Here is a 16,580-nt window from a genome sequence, read left to right as displayed (position 1 = left end):
GGTCTGGACTGAGGGTCTGGACTGTGGGACTGTGGGACAGTGGGGCTGGTGACACACACAGTGACACTGTGACACACTCACTATCCACTGAGACAGAAACACACAGCTCCACAGCTGCAGTCACAGTGTCCAGACACCAGCAGTACAGAAAGAAGCACAGTCTGTATTGAAAACCTGCTCATCCTGCAGGAGTATTTACACAGCATGAGAATCACATCTACAGGAGTGACGTTACTCATCGGCTCACTGTCCACTCGGCCTGGGCTTCTGTCTGGAGCACAGTGGTGGAGATGAGACTGGACACCTCTGTCCCTGTGCTAGTCGTGCGGTCAGCGTGTGGTCAGTACGCAGTGGGGTCAGCATGTGGTCAGTACGCAGTGGGGTCAGCGTGTGGTCAGTACGCAGTGGGGTCAGCGTGTGGTGCGGTCAGCGAGCGGTCAGTACCCGGGGCGGTCAGCGTGTGGTCAGTACACGGGGCGGTCAGTGCGCAGTCATTACGTGGGGTGGTCAGTACGCAGGGCGGTCAGCATGCGGTTAGCGTGTGGTCAGCATGCGGGGCGGTCAGCATGTGGTCAGCACACGGGGTGGTCAGCACGCAGGGCGGTCAGTGTGTGGTCAGCGCGGGGCGGTCAGCGTGTGGTCAGCGCGCGGGGAGGTCAGCGTGTGGTCAGCGCGCGGGGAGGTCAGCGTGTGGTCAGCGCGGGGAGGTCAGCGTGTGGTCAGCGCGCGGGCCGGTCAGCGTGTGGTCAGCGCGCGGGGAGGTCAGCGTGTGGTCAGCGCGCGGGGAGGTCAGCGTGTGGTCAGCGCGCGGGGAGGTCAGCGTGTGGTCAGCGCGCAGGGCGGTCAGCATGCGGTTAGCGTGTGGTCAGCATGCAGGGCTGTCAGGATGTGGTCAGCACACGGGGTGGTCAGCACGCAGGGTGGTCAGTGTGTGGTCAGCGCGGGGAGGTCAGCGTGTGGTCAGCCCGGGGCGGTCAGCGTGTGGTCAGCGCCCGGGGCGGTCAGCGTGTGGTCAGTGAGGCTGCCGCACGGCGCTCATCAGGTGGCTCTTGTAGGTCTTGCTCAGGCCGGTCATCCAGAACTTGAGCAGCCGGACGTTGTCGTCCTCGGCCGCCCCCAGCAGAGCCAGGATCTTCTGCGTCTCCTCCTTCGCCCGACCGTCCACCTTGGAGAACTTGAACAGCACCTTGACCTTACTGAGAGCGAGAGAGACAGACAGGCCGCGGGTCAGAGAGAGAGAGACAGGCCAAGGGTCAGAGAGAGAGACAGACAGGCCGCGGGTCAGAGAGAGAGACAGGCCGCGGGTCAGAGAGAGAGACAGGCCGCGGGTCAGAGAGAGAGACAGGCCGTGGGTCAGAGAGAGAGACAGACAGGCCGCGGGTCAGAGAGAGAGACAGACAGGCCGCGGGTCAGAGAGAGAGACAGACAGGCCGCGGGTCAGAGAGAGAGACAGACAGGCCGCGGGTCAGAGAGAGAGACAGTTTTTATTTACCAAAATAAAAAACAACAAACAGAAACAGACCCTGACGAAGTACAGGCTCAGTGACCACAGCCTGGCCAGAGAAACTGGACACAGGCAGACCTGACTGTCCAGAGAGGACAGGCTCAGTGACCACAGCCTGGCCAGAGAAACTGGACACAGGCAGACCTGACTGTCCAGAGAGGACAGGCTCAGTGACCACAGCCTGGCCAGAGAAACTGGACACAGACAGACCTGACTGTCCAGAGAGGACAGGCTCAGTGAGCACAGCCTGGCCAGAGAAACTGGACACAGACAGACCTGACTGTCCAGAGAGGACAGGCTCAGTGACCACAGCCTGGCCAGAGAAACTGGACACAGACAGACCTGACTGTCCAGAGAGGACAGGCTCAGTAACCACAGCCTGGCCAGAGAAACTGGACACAGACAGACCTGACTGTCCAGAGAGGACAGGCTGTGCTCCCACTGCCAGCAGGGAGAAATAGAGACAGAGGTGCACTTCCTACTGCACTGTGACAGATACTCTGGGATTAGAGAAACATTCTTCCCTAAACTCAGAAATCTCATCCCAGAGTTCCCACACCTGCCAAAACCACAACAGGTCCCAATCCTACTGGGAGAGGGAGGAGGGAACTCAGCTGAACTGGCAGCCCAGTATGTGATCTCCTGTCCCAGCCTGAGGACCAGTGAGTCCGTCTCCCCAATAATGCTCCAGCCACCTACAGTATATGTCAATATTTTATAATATGTCTTTGTTGTAAATGTCTGTAACATGTCTGTAGGTTTTATTTTACTTCTATTTTTTGTTTTGTTCTATGTTAATTTTATTGTTTTTATTTGCTTTGACAACACTGATTGTACCCATCGGTCATGCTAATAAAGCACCTTGAATTGAATTGAATTGAATTGAATTGACAGACAGGCCGCGGGTCAGAGAGAGACAGGCTGTGGGTCAGAGAGAGAGACAGACAGGACGCGGGTCAGAGAGAGAGAGACAGGCCGTGGGTCAGAGAGACAGACAGGCCGCGGGTCAGAGAGAGAGACGGGGATAATAACTCACTTCATCCACTCTTCTTTGAGGCACAAGAGGCAGTGACTGACCACATCCACAGACAGGTTCCCATTACAGAGGGCCAGTTCGAGCTTGTTCAGGAGAGTGGGGCCTGTGAGAGACACACACTGTCACACAGGTACACAACACACAGTCACACAGCATCACACACTGCCACACAGGTACACAACAACACAGTCACACAGCTACACCATCACACACTGTCACACACTGTCACACAGCTACACCATCACACACTGTCACACAGGTACACAACACACAGTCACACAGCATCACACACTGCCACACAGGTACACAACAACACAGTCACACAGCTACACCATCACACACTGCCACACAGGTACACAACAACACAGTCACACAGCTACACCATCACACACTGTCACACAGCTACACCATCACACACTGTCACACAGCTACACCATCACACACTGTCACACAGCTACACAACACACAGTCACACAGCATCACACACTGCCACACAGGTACACAACAACACAGTCACACAGCTACACCATCACACACTGTCACACAGGTACACAACACACAGTATCACACAGCATCACACACTGTCACACAGCTACAGCATCACACAGCATCACACACCATCACACAGCTGCAGCACACACCCCATCACACAGCTACACAACATGCAGACACACAGCACACACAAGCACACAGACACACACTGCCACGGCTCAGCCGGAGAGCCCCACCCCTGTCAGTGGGCTGTGTGCTGGCGCTGGTGATGCTGAAGTGGCAGGCGGACAGGATGTCATCATCACTGGGGGCGGAGCGTTCTGTCCTGAGCACGTCCACCAGCACCGAGAACTCTGGGAACGAGAGAGAGGCTGAGCACTGCTGAGCACACTGAGCACAGGGCACTGCACACTGAACACACAGAGCACACTACACACAGTGCACAAAGCACACACAGAGCTCTCTGAGCACACTGCACACACAGAGCACACTGCACACACAGAGCACACCGCACACACTACACACAGAGCACACAGAGCACACCGCACACACTGAGCACACACTGAGCACACCGCACACACAGAGCACACCGCACACACAGAGCACACATAGAGCACACCACACACACAGAGCACACACAGAGCACACACAGAGCACACACAGAGCACACCGCACACACAGAGCACACCGCACACACAGAGCACACACAGAGCACACACAGAGCACAAAGCACACACAGAGCACACCGCACACACAGTGCACACAGCACACACAGAGCTCTCTGAGCACACTGCACACACACAGCACACCGAGCACACCACACACACACAGCACACACTACACACTGAGCACACACAGAGCACACCGCACACACAGAGCACACCGCACACACAGAGCACACACAGAGCACACAGCACACACAGAGCTCTCTGAGCACACTGCACACACACAGCACACCGAGCACACCACACACACACACAGCACACACTACACACTGAGCACACACAGAGCACACCGCACACACAGAGCACACCACACACACTACACACTGAGCACACAGCACACACAGAGCACACACACAGAGCACACACACAGAGCACACACACAGAGCACACCGCACACACAGAGCACACCGCACACACAGAGCACACACACAGAGCACACACACAGAGCACACACACAGAGCACACACACAGAGCACACACACAGAGCACACAGCGCTGCGCACCCGAGTTGCTGACGTGTGGCGGCACGCTGACGTCAGGGCTGAGGCCCAGGAAGTTGCAGCGGTACGCCTCCTCGTACTGCCGGCTGCAGGGGATGGCCCGCACGCAGCCCACCGGCAGCAAGGCCTGGTGGGAAACAGGAGGACCGCGCACATTAGCCCAGGCGCCGCTCCGCCGCCACCCTCACGAAGACCCCCCCGAGCAGAGCCCGCAGCCCCGCCCTCCCCGCCCCGGGGGCTCGCGATTGGCTGACCTTCAGCACGGTGAAAGCCGATTGGATGAGCTGGGGGTCGGGGCCTCTCCAGATGACCTGATTCCCCATGAGCACGTGCCAGGCCAGCATGCGGAACTCACTGGCGCCCAGGACCTGGGACACACAGCACAGCGTCTCGTCGGCCTCCACACAAACCAGCCAGCGCGCACCCACACCCAGGCCAGGCTCGCGGGGAGATCTGGGCGTGAGCCCCGGTTTCTCTCCCGAGGGAGGATCAGACACTCCGAGGGCCCCTACCTGTCTCAGGTGTCTCAGAGACTGGAAGACCAGCCCCTGTGGCTCCTCCCCCTTCACCCCGTCGCTCAGGAAGTCCCTCCCTCCCTCGCTCTCCGATTCGCCCCGCAGCGGTGGGGAGACTCCGCCTTCTGCTCCCTCCCAGCCAATCAGCTCCTCCTCTTGCTCTGGGGGAGGGGTGAAAACATCCAATCAGAGGAAGGCATCCTCCCCGCTCCAGGAGTGGATGGCAAGGCAAGACGGACTCACTGACCCGTCTGCCTCTCTATCAGAACCAGGGTGTCCTCCGTCGGCGCCCCCTCCAGGAGCTTCTCGGTAAGACGACTGCCACACGCCTTCAGCAGCCTGGGGAGAGGGAGGGACCCGCGTTACCGCCAGCCAGCGCGCGGGCTTCACGGATCGCCGGCCGCGGGTTCGCCTACAATCCGCCCGACTCCCTTCTTCATGGGGGGAGAGGGCGGATTTTTAAAAGGCTTAGCATCACGCCTAGGAGAGCAGAGAGAGGAGAGAGAGAGGGAGAGGAGATAGAGAGATGGGAGAAGGGAGGGAGAGATGGGAGAAAGGAGGGAGAGGAGATAGATGGGAGAGAGGGGAGAGAGAGATGGGAGAAAGGAGGGAGAGGAGATAGATGGGAGAGAGGGGAGAGAGAGATGGGAGAAAGGAGGGAGAGGAGATAGAGAGATGGGAGAGAGGGGAGAGAGAGATGGGAGAAAGGAGGGAGAGGAGATAGAGAGATGGGAGAGAGGGGAGAGAGAGATGGGAGAAAGGAGGGAGAGGAGATAGAGAGATGGGAGAGAGGGGAGAGAGAGATAGGAGAAAGGAGGGAGAGGAGATAGAGAGAGGGGAGAGAGGGGAGAGAGAGATGGGAGAAAGGAGGGAGAGGAGATAGAGAGATGGGAGAGATGGGAGAAAGGAGAGAGAGAGAGGGGAGAGGGGAGATAGAGAGGAGAGAGAGGGGAGAGGAGAGGCGTCAGGGTGTCGGCAGGTACCAGCTGAAGGAGGAGTGCAGACTGGCCCACAGCGCAGGGTGCTGGGTGAGAGAGGTGAGGGACCGCGCCGCGCTGCCACCCCTCTGGTGAGGGAACACGCCCGGGGAGAACGCACTGTTCATCCGCATCGCTCTCTGAGGACACACGCACTGCTCGCTGTCGAACACCTGGGAGAGACAGACAGGTGAGCACACGCACTGCTCGCTGTCGAACACCTGGGAGAGACAGACAGGTGAGCACACGCACTGCTCGCTGTCGAACACCTGGGAGAGACACACAGGTGAGCACACGCACTGCTCGCTGTCGAACACCTGAGAGAGACAGACAGGTGAACACGCACTGCTCGCTGTCGAACACCTGAGAGAGACAGACAGGTGAACACGCACTGCTCGCTGTCGAACACCTGGGAGAGACAGACAGGTGAGCACACACTGCTCGCTGTCGAACACCTGGGAGAGACAGACAGGTGAGCACACACTGCTCGCTGTCGAACACCTGGGAGAGACAGACAGGTGAGCACACGCACTGCTCGCTGTCGAACACCTGGGAGAGACAGACAGGTGAGGACACACGCACTGCTCGCTGTCGAACACCTGGGAGAGACAGACAGGTGAGCACACACTGCTCGCTGTCGAACACCTGGGAGAGACAGACAGGTGAGCACACGCACTGCTCGCTGTCGAACACCTGAGAGAGACAGACAGGTGAGCACACACTGCTCGCTGTCGAACACCTGGGAGAGACACACAGGTGAGCACACGCACTGCTCGCTGTCGAACACCTGAGAGAGACAGACAGGTGAGCACACACTGCTCGCTGTCGAACACCTGGGAGAGACAGACAGGTGAGCACACGCACTGCTCGCTGTCCAACACCTGGGAGAGACAGACAGGTGAGCACACACTGCTCGCTGTCGAACACCTGGGAGAGACAGACAGGTGAGCACGCACTGCTCGCTGTCGAACACCTGGGAGAGACAGACAGGTGAACACGCACTGCTCGCTGTACCTTTAGGGCAGTCAGAGAGAGAGACAGGCTGTACCTTCAGGGCAGTCAGAGAGAGAGACAGGCTGTACCTTCAGGGCAGTCAGAGAGAGAGACAGGCTGTACCTTCAGGGCAGTCAGAGAGAGAGACAGGCTGTACCTTCAGGGCAGTCAGAGAGAGACAGGCTGTACCTTCAGGGCAGTCAGAGAGAGAGACAGGCTGTACCTTCAGGGCAGTCAGAGAGAGAGACAGGCTGTACCTTCAGGGCAGTCAGAGAGAGAGACAGGCTGTACCTTCAGGGCAGTCAGAGAGAGAGACAGGCTGTACCTTCAGGGCAGTCAGAGAGAGACAGGCTGTACCTTCAGGGCAGTCAGAGAGAGAGACAGGCTGTACCTTCAGGGCAGTCAGAGAGAGAGACAGGCTGTACCTTCAGGGCAGTCAGAGAGAGAGACAGGCTGTACCTTCAGGGCAGTCAGAGAGAGAGACAGGCTGTACCTTCAGGGCAGTCAGAGAGAGAGACAGGCTGTACCTTCAGGGCAGTCAGAGAGAGACAGGCTGTACCTTCAGGGCAGTCAGAGAGAGAGACAGGCTGTACCTTCAGGGCAGTCAGAGAGAGAGACAGGCTGTACCTTCAGGGCAGTCAGAGAGAGAGACAGGCTGTACCTTCAGGGCAGTCAGAGAGAGAGACAGGCTGTACCTTCAGGGCAGTCAGAGAGAGAGACAGGCTGTACCTTCAGGGCAGTGAGAGAGAGACAGGCTGTACCTTCAGGGCAGTCAGAGAGAGAGACAGGCTGTACCTTCAGGGCAGTCAGAGAGAGACAGGCTGTACCTTCAGGGCAGTCTGCTGCAGGGAGCCGATGGTGCCGCGCAGGTGTGTGAGCAGGAAGGGCCAGGAGTTGATGAGGTAGATGCGGTCCATGGTCACCATGACGATGCTGTACCAGCGCTGGAACCCGCGGGCCAGGCTGTCCTTGATGAAGAACGTGTGGCTGAAGACGAAGCCGTGCTGCTCGTCCCCAAAGAAGATCGGACCCTCCCGGCCAGGACAGACCTGCAGAGACAGAGACTGACTGACTGGACACTACAGCACAGTGACCCTGACTGACTGACTGGACACTACAGCACAGAGACACTGACTGACTGACTGGACACTACAGCACAGAGACCCTGACTGACTGGACACTACAGCACAGAGACACTGACTGACTGACTGGACACTACAGCACAGAGACACTGACTGACTGACTGGACACTACAGCACAGTGACCCTGACTGACTGGACACTACAGCACAGTGACTCTGACTGACTGACTGGACACTACAGCACAGTGACCCTGACAGACTGACTGAACACTACAGCACAGTGACCCTGACTGACTGACTGGACACTACAGCACAGTGACCCTGACTGACTGGACACTACAGCACAGTGACCCTGACTGACTGACTGGACACTACAGCACAGAGACACTGACTGACTGACTGGACACTACAGCACAGAGACACTGACTGACTGTCTGGACACTACAGCACAGTGACCCTGACTGACTGTCTGGACACTACAGCACAGTGACCCTGACTGACTGACTGGACACTACAGCACAGTGACCCTGACTGACTGACTGGACACTACAGCACAGAGACACTGACTGACTGGACACTACAGCACAGTGACCCTGACTGACTGACTGGACACTACAGCACAGTGACCCTGACTGACTGACTGGACACTACAGCACAGAGACACTGACTGACTGTCTGGACACTACAGCACAGTGACCCTGACTGACTGACTGGACACTACAGCACAGAGACACTGACTGACTGACTGGACACTACAGCACAGAGACACTGACTGACTGGACACTACAGCACAGAGACACTGACTGACTGACTGGACACTACAGCACAGAGACACTGACTGACTGACTGGACACTACAGCACAGTGACACTGACTGACTGACTGGACACTACAGCACAGTGACCCTGACTGACTGACTGGACACTACAGCACAGTGACCCTGACTGACTGACTGGACACTACAGCACAGAGACACTGACTGACTGTCTGGACACTACAGCACAGTGACCCTGACTGACTGACTGGACACTACAGCACAGAGACCCTGACTGACTGACTGAACACTACAGCACAGAGACACTGACTGACTGGACACTACAGCACAGTGACCCTGACTGACTGGACACTACAGCACAGAGACCCTGACTGACTGACTGGACACTACAGCACAGTGACCCTGACTGACTGGACACTACAGCACAGAGACACTGACTGACTGACTGGACACTACAGCACAGTGACCCTGACTGACTGGACACTACAGCACAGAGACCCTGACTGACTGACTGGACACTACAGCACAGTGACCCTGACTGACTGACTGGACACTACAGCACAGTGACCCTGACTGACTGACTGGACACTACAGCACAGTGACCCTGACTGACTGACTGGACACTACAGCACAGAGACACTGACTGACTGGACACTACAGCACAGTGACCCTGACTGACTGGACACTACAGCACAGTGACCCTGACTGACTGGACACTACAGCACAGTGACACTGACTGACTGACTGGACACTACAGCACAGAGACACTGACTGACTGACTGGACACTACAGCACAGTGACCCTGACTGACTGACTGGACACTACAGCACAGAGACACTGACTGACTGTCTGGACACTACAGCACAGTGACCCTGACTGACTGACTGGACACTACAGCACAGTGACCCTGACTGACTGACTGGACACTACAGCACAGAGACCCTGACTGACTGACTGGACACTACAGCACAGAGACACTGACTGACTGGACACTACAGCACAGTGACCCTGACTGACTGGACACTACAGCACAGAGACCCTGACTGACTGACTGGACACTACAGCACAGTGACCCTGACTGACTGGACACTACAGCACAGAGACACTGACTGACTGACTGGACACTACAGCACAGTGACCCTGACTGACTGGACACTACAGCACAGAGACCCTGACTGACTGACTGGACACTACAGCACAGTGACCCTGACTGACTGACTGGACACTACAGCACAGTGACCCTGACTGACTGACTGGACACTACAGCACAGTGACCCTGACTGACTGACTGGACACTACAGCACAGAGACACTGACTGACTGGACACTACAGCACAGTGACCCTGACTGACTGGACACTACAGCACAGTGACACTGACTGACTGACTGGACACTACAGCACAGTGACCCTGACTGACTGGACACTACAGCACAGAGACCCTGACTGACTGACTGGACACTACAGCACAGTGACCCTGACTGACTGACTGGACACTACAGCACAGTGACCCTGACTGACTGACTGGACACTACAGCACAGTGACCCTGACTGACTGACTGGACACTACAGCACAGAGACACTGACTGACTGGACACTACAGCACAGTGACCCTGACTGACTGACTGGACACTACAGCACAGTGACCCTGACTGACTGACTGGACACTACAGCACAGTGACCCTGACTGACTGACTGGACTCTACCTCACAGCTCAGGCTCCTGACACAGGCCTGCCTGACGATGCTGAAGAGTTGAGGCTGCCGGGGCTGCTGATGACTGACGAAGCGAATTCCTGTCTCACTGTCCACACTGACGAACCCTGGGTGCCCCACCGGGAGAGAACGACAGCCCTGAGAGAGACAGAGGGGTTAATACTGACACACTGCCCTGAGAGAGACAGAGGGGTCGATACTGACACACTGCCCAGAGAGACAGAGGGGTCGATACTGACACACTGCCCTCAGAGAGACAGAGGGGTCGATACTGACACAATGCCCTCAGAGAGACAGAGGGGTCGATACTGACACAATGCCCTCAGAGAGACAGAGGGGTCGATACTGACACAATGCCCTCAGAGAGACAGAGGGGTCGATACTGACACACTGCCCAGAGAGACAGAGGGGTCGATACTGACACACTGCCCTCAGAGAGACAGAGGGGTCGATACTGACACACTGCCCTCAGAGAGACAGAGGGGTCGATACTGACACACTGCCCTGAGAGACAGAGGGGTCGATACTGACACACTGCCCAGAGAGAGACAGAGGGGTCGATACTGACACACTGCCCTCAGAGAGACAGAGGGGTCGATACTGACACACTGCCCTCAGAGATACAGAGGGGTCGATACTGACACACTGCCCTCAGAGAGACAGAGGGGTCGATACTGACACACTGCCCTCAGAGAGACAGAGGGGTCGATACTGACACACTGCCCAGAGAGACAGAGGGGTCGATACTGACACACTGCCCTCAGAGAGACAGAGGGGTCGATACTGACACACTGCCCTCAGAGAGACAGAGGGGTCGATACTGACACACTGCCCAGAGAGACAGAGGGGTCGATACTGACACACTGCCCTCAGAGAGACAGAGGGGTCGATACTGACACACTGCCCAGAGAGAGACAGAGGGGTCGATACTGACACACTGCCCTCAGAGAGACAGAGGGGTCGATACTGACACACTGCCCAGAGAGACAGAGGGGTCGATACTGACACACTGCCCAGAGAGACAGAGGGGTCGATACTGACACACTGCCCAGAGAGACAGAGGGGTCGATACTGACACACTGCCCTCAGAGAGACAGAGGGGTCGATACTGACACACTGCCCAGAGAGACAGAGGGGTCGATACTGACACACTGCCCTCAGAGAGACAGAGGGGTCGATACTGACACACTGCCCTCAGAGAGACAGAGGGGTCGATACTGACACACTGCCCAGAGACACAGAGGGGTCGATACTGACACACTGCCCTCAGAGAGACAGAGGGGTCGATACTGACACACTGCCCTCAGAGAGACAGAGGGGTCGATACTGACACACTGCCCAGAGAGACAGAGGGGTCGATACTGACACACTGCCCTCAGAGAGACAGAGGGGTCGATACTGACACACTGCCCAGAGAGAGACAGAGGGGTCGATACTGACACACTGCCCAGAGAGAGACAGAGGGGTCGATACTGACACACTGCCCTCAGAGAGACAGAGGGGTCGATACTGACACACTGCCCAGAGAGACAGAGGGGTCGATACTGACACACTGCCCAGAGAGACAGAGGGGTCGATACTGACACACTGCCCAGAGACACAGAGGGGTCGATACTGACACACTGCCCTCAGAGAGACAGAGGGGTCGATACTGACACACTGCCCTCAGAGAGACAGAGGGGTCGATACTGACACACTGCCCAGAGAGACAGAGGGGTCGATACTGACACACTGCCCTCAGAGAGACAGAGGGGTCGATACCGACACACTGCCCAGAGAGACAGAGGGGTCGATACCGACACACTGCCCAGAGAGACAGAGGGGTCGATACTGACACACTGCCCAGAGAGACAGAGGGGTCGATACTGACACACTGCCCTCAGAGAGACAGAGGGGTCGATACTGACACACTGCCCTCAGAGAGACTCACGTCACACATGTCCGCTCTCTGACTGGCCGAACCGCTGGCTCGCATGGTGAGCCCCACTCCCTCTCCCTCCCGCTCCCTGTCCTGCTCTGGGGGGGGGCAGGGGCCGGCCGGGGGTGCCAGCGGCGGGTCGGGGGGCACGGAGGGAGATGGGGGGTGCAGAGCCTCTGTGCAGAAGAGGGTCCGGGGCCCGTGGAGCTCACAGAAGTGACACAGCGCCACCAGAGCATTCATCTGGGGAGAGAGAGACAGGTACTGAGAGAGAGAGTCCAGACTCTTACTGGACACACTGTATACACACACACACACCTGGAGTCCAGACTCTTACTGGACACACTGTATACACACACACACCTGGAGTCCAGACTCTTACTGGACACACTGTATACACACACACACCTGGAGTCCAGACTCTTACTGGACACACTGTATACACACACACACACACCTGGAGTCCAGACTCTTACTGGACACACTGTATAAACACACACACACACCTGGAGTCCAGACTCTTACTGGACACACTGTACACACACACACACCTGGAGTCCAGACTCTTACTGGACACACTGTATACACACACACACACCTGGAGTCCAGACTCTTACTGGACACACTGTATACACACACACACACACACCTGGAGTCCAGACTCTTACTGGACACACTGTATAAACACACACACACACCTGGAGTCCAGACTCTTACTGGACACACTGTATACACACACACACACACACACACACACACACCTGGAGTCCAGACTCTTACTGGACACACTGTATACACACACACACACCTGGAGTCCAGACTCTTACTGGACACACTGTATACACACACACACCTGGAGTCCAGACTCTTACTGGACACACTGTATACAAACACACACCTGGAGTCCAGACTCTTACTGGACACACTGTATACACACACACACCTGGAGTCCAGACTCTTACTGGACACACTGTATACACACACACACACACACCTGGAGTCCAGACTCTTACTGGACACACTGTATAAACACACACACACCTGGAGTCCAGACTCTTACTGGACACACTGTATACACACACACACACACACACACACACCTGGAGTCCAGACTCTTACTGGACACACTGTATACACACACACACCTGGAGTCCAGACTCTTACTGGACACACTGTATACACACACACCTAGAGTCCAGACTCTTACTGGACACACTGTATACACACACACACACCTGGAGTCCAGACTCTTACTGGACACACTGTACACACACACACACACCTGGAGTCCAGACTCTTACTGGACACACTGTATACACACACACCTAGAGTCCAGACTCTTACTGGACACACTGTATACACACACACACACACACCTGGAGTCCAGACTCTTACTGGACACACTGTACACACACACACACACCTGGAGTCCAGACTCTTACTGGACACACTGTACACACACACACACACCTGGAGTCCAGACTCTTACTGGACACAGTGTATACACACACACACCTGGAGCCCAGACTCTTACTGGACACACTGTACACACACACACACACCTGGAGTCCAGACTCTTACTGGACACACTGTACACACACACACACACCTGGAGCCCAGACTCTTACTGGACACACTGTATACACACACACACACCTGGAGTCCAGACTCTTACTGGACACACTGTATACACACACACCTAGAGTCCAGACTCTTACTGGACACACTGTATACACACACACACACACACCTGGAGTCCAGACTCTTACTGGACACACTGTATACACACACACCTAGAGTCCAGACTCTTACTGGACACACTGTATACACACACACACACACACCTGGAGTCCAGACTCTTACTGGACACACTGTACACACACACACACACACCTGGAGTCCAGACTCTTACTGGACACACTGTACACACACACACACACCTGGAGCCCAGACTCTTACTGGACACACTGTATACACACACACACCTGGAGCCCAGACTCTTACTGGACACACTGTACACACACACACACACCTGGAGTCCAGACTCTTACTGGACACACTGTACACACACACACACACCTGGAGCCCAGACTCTTACTGGACACACTGTATACACACACACACCTGGAGTCCAGACTCTTACTGGACACACTGTATACACACACACACACACCTGGAGTCCAGACTCTTACTGGACACACTGTATACACACACACACCTGGAGTCCAGACTCTTACTGGACACACTGTATACATACACACACCTGGAGTCCAGACTCTTACTGGACACACTGTATACACACACACCTGGAGTCCAGACTCTTACTGGACACACTGTATACACACACACACCTGGAGTCCAGACTCTTACTGGACACACTGTATACACACACACACACACACCTGGAGTCCAGACTCTTACTGGACACACTGTACACACACACACACACCTGGAGTCCAGACTCTTACTGGACATACTGTATACACACACACACACCTGGAGTCCAGACTCTTACTGGACACACTGTATACACACACACACACCTGGAGTCCAGACTCTTACTGGACACACTGTATACACACACACACACACACACCTGGAGTCCAGACTCTTACTGGACACACTGTATACACACACACACACACCTGGAGTCCAGACTCTTACTGGACACACTGTATACACACACACACCTGGAGTCCAGACTCTTACTGGACACACTGTACACACACACACACACCTGGAGTCCAGACTCTTACTGGACACACTGTACACACTGTACACACCTGGAGTCCAGACTCTTACTGGACACACTGTATGCACACACACACCTGGAGTCCAGACTCTTACTGGTCACACTGTACAGACTGTACACACACACACACACACACACACACACACACACACCTGGAGTCCAGACTCTTACTGGACACACTGTATACACACACACACCTGGAGTCCAGACTCTTACTGGTCACACTGTACAGACTGTACACACACACACACACACACACACACACACACACACCTGGAGTCCAGACTCTTACTGGACACACTGTATACACACACACCTGGAGTCCAGACTCTTACTGGACACACTGTACACACACACACACACCTGGAGTCCAGGACAGCTCTTAGAATACACTGAAATCATATGACAGGCGATTTAATTCGACTACACACTACTTGCTTGTCAGGATCAATCGTATAACTGAGGACATTATTGACGAAGTCTTACCTTCTCTGCGCTGAGCCTGGCGGTGTTTACTTAAGTAAACTACAAAGAGTTTGATGTCTGTCTCGTAGCAAGACCTAGAACTACCTCGACTGCTGCTACCGCCGATACTGCGAGAGCTGACAGCAACGCTAAAAATATTTCGAGCGACAGTTAAGATAACGACAGGTCTCCGTCCACTGTCAGCACAACAGACCCTTCGCCTCTGCTGTCATGTGATTCGAGGCGCATGATTCTGACGTCATGCTCTCAAATTACCGTAGTTCTTCAAAGATTTTCACCTCTAAAAAACAGCAAAACAACAGCTACCCTGACCGATTCCAAGATACATAAATCCACCTTTTCTGCACGAAGGAAACGCATCAGTTGCACGAAATGATATTTAGTTCACTTCTGTAATTACAGGTAAAAGGAAGCGCGTTTCATTTTAAGGTCACCATGACCGAGAGCGCGTTTTATTGGAGATTATCTTTCATGCGCTGATTGTACAGGCGGCAGTGTGTTCAGTGTGTAGTGTGTACATTGTGTACAGTTTTGTACTGTACATTATGCAATACGTGTATCAGTCACACACATTTTCATTTCCCCACAGAGACAGGGCACGTGTTTGTGTATCAGTGTGTGTAACCATACGTTTCATAGAGCATCTCCTGATGTGTGTCAGTGAGTGTAGCGATGTGTTTGTATCTGTATGTAGTGATGTCTGTCTGTCAGTGTAGCGATGTGTTTGTATCTGTGTGTACTGACGTGTGTCTGTGAGGGTAGCGATGTGTTTGTACCTGTGTGTACTGACGTGTGTCTGTGAGGGTAGCGATGTGTTTGTACCTGTGTGTACTGACGTGTGTCTGTGAGTGTAGCGATGTGTTTGTATCTGTATGTAGTGATGTCTGTCTGTCAGTGTAGCGATGTGTTTGTATCTGTATGTAGTGATGTCTGTCTGTCAGTGTAGCGATGTGTTTGTATCTGTGTGTACTGACGTGTGTCTGTGAGTGTAGCGATGTGTTTGTATCTGTGTGTACTGACATGTGTCTGTCAGTGTAGCGATGTGTTTGTATCTGTGTGTACTGACGTGTGTCTGTGAGTGTAGCGATGTGTTTGTACCTGTGTGTACTGACGTG

The 16,580-nt window shown here is 55.0% G+C and overlaps 1 protein-coding gene across 3 annotated transcripts; it reads right to left on the bottom strand.

The window, feature by feature from the left end:
* Window positions 1–143: 143 nt before the first annotated feature.
* Window positions 144–15,698, bottom strand: flcn (folliculin). 3 transcript variants are annotated; one of them, XM_069182527.1, is made up of 13 exons: window positions 15,466–15,695; window positions 12,240–12,470; window positions 10,301–10,447; window positions 7,570–7,791; window positions 5,756–5,922; window positions 5,020–5,111; window positions 4,770–4,933; window positions 4,512–4,625; window positions 4,261–4,384; window positions 3,269–3,385; window positions 2,541–2,643; window positions 994–1,196; window positions 144–943 (listed from the first exon to the last, which is right to left on the bottom strand). In XM_069182527.1, exons 2-12 carry the CDS (start codon window positions 12,468–12,470, stop codon window positions 1,013–1,015), a joined length of 1,665 nt encoding a protein of 554 aa, XP_069038628.1. In that variant the 5' UTR covers window positions 15,466–15,695; the 3' UTR covers window positions 144–943; window positions 994–1,012. The 3 variants fall into 3 exon arrangements, with proteins under 3 accessions (XP_069038628.1, XP_069038627.1, XP_069038629.1); XM_069182526.1 differs by having other exon boundaries at window positions 144–1,196; window positions 15,466–15,694; XM_069182528.1 differs by lacking the exon at window positions 3,269–3,385 and having other exon boundaries at window positions 144–1,196; window positions 15,466–15,698.
* Window positions 15,699–16,580: the final 882 nt, after the last annotated feature.

The sequence above is a fragment of the Lepisosteus oculatus genome, chromosome 23 (assembly GCF_040954835.1).
Source record: "Lepisosteus oculatus isolate fLepOcu1 chromosome 23, fLepOcu1.hap2, whole genome shotgun sequence".
NCBI classification, from domain to species: Eukaryota; Metazoa; Chordata; class Actinopteri; order Semionotiformes; family Lepisosteidae; genus Lepisosteus; species Lepisosteus oculatus.
This window is presented reverse-complemented; position numbering and strand designations above follow the sequence as displayed.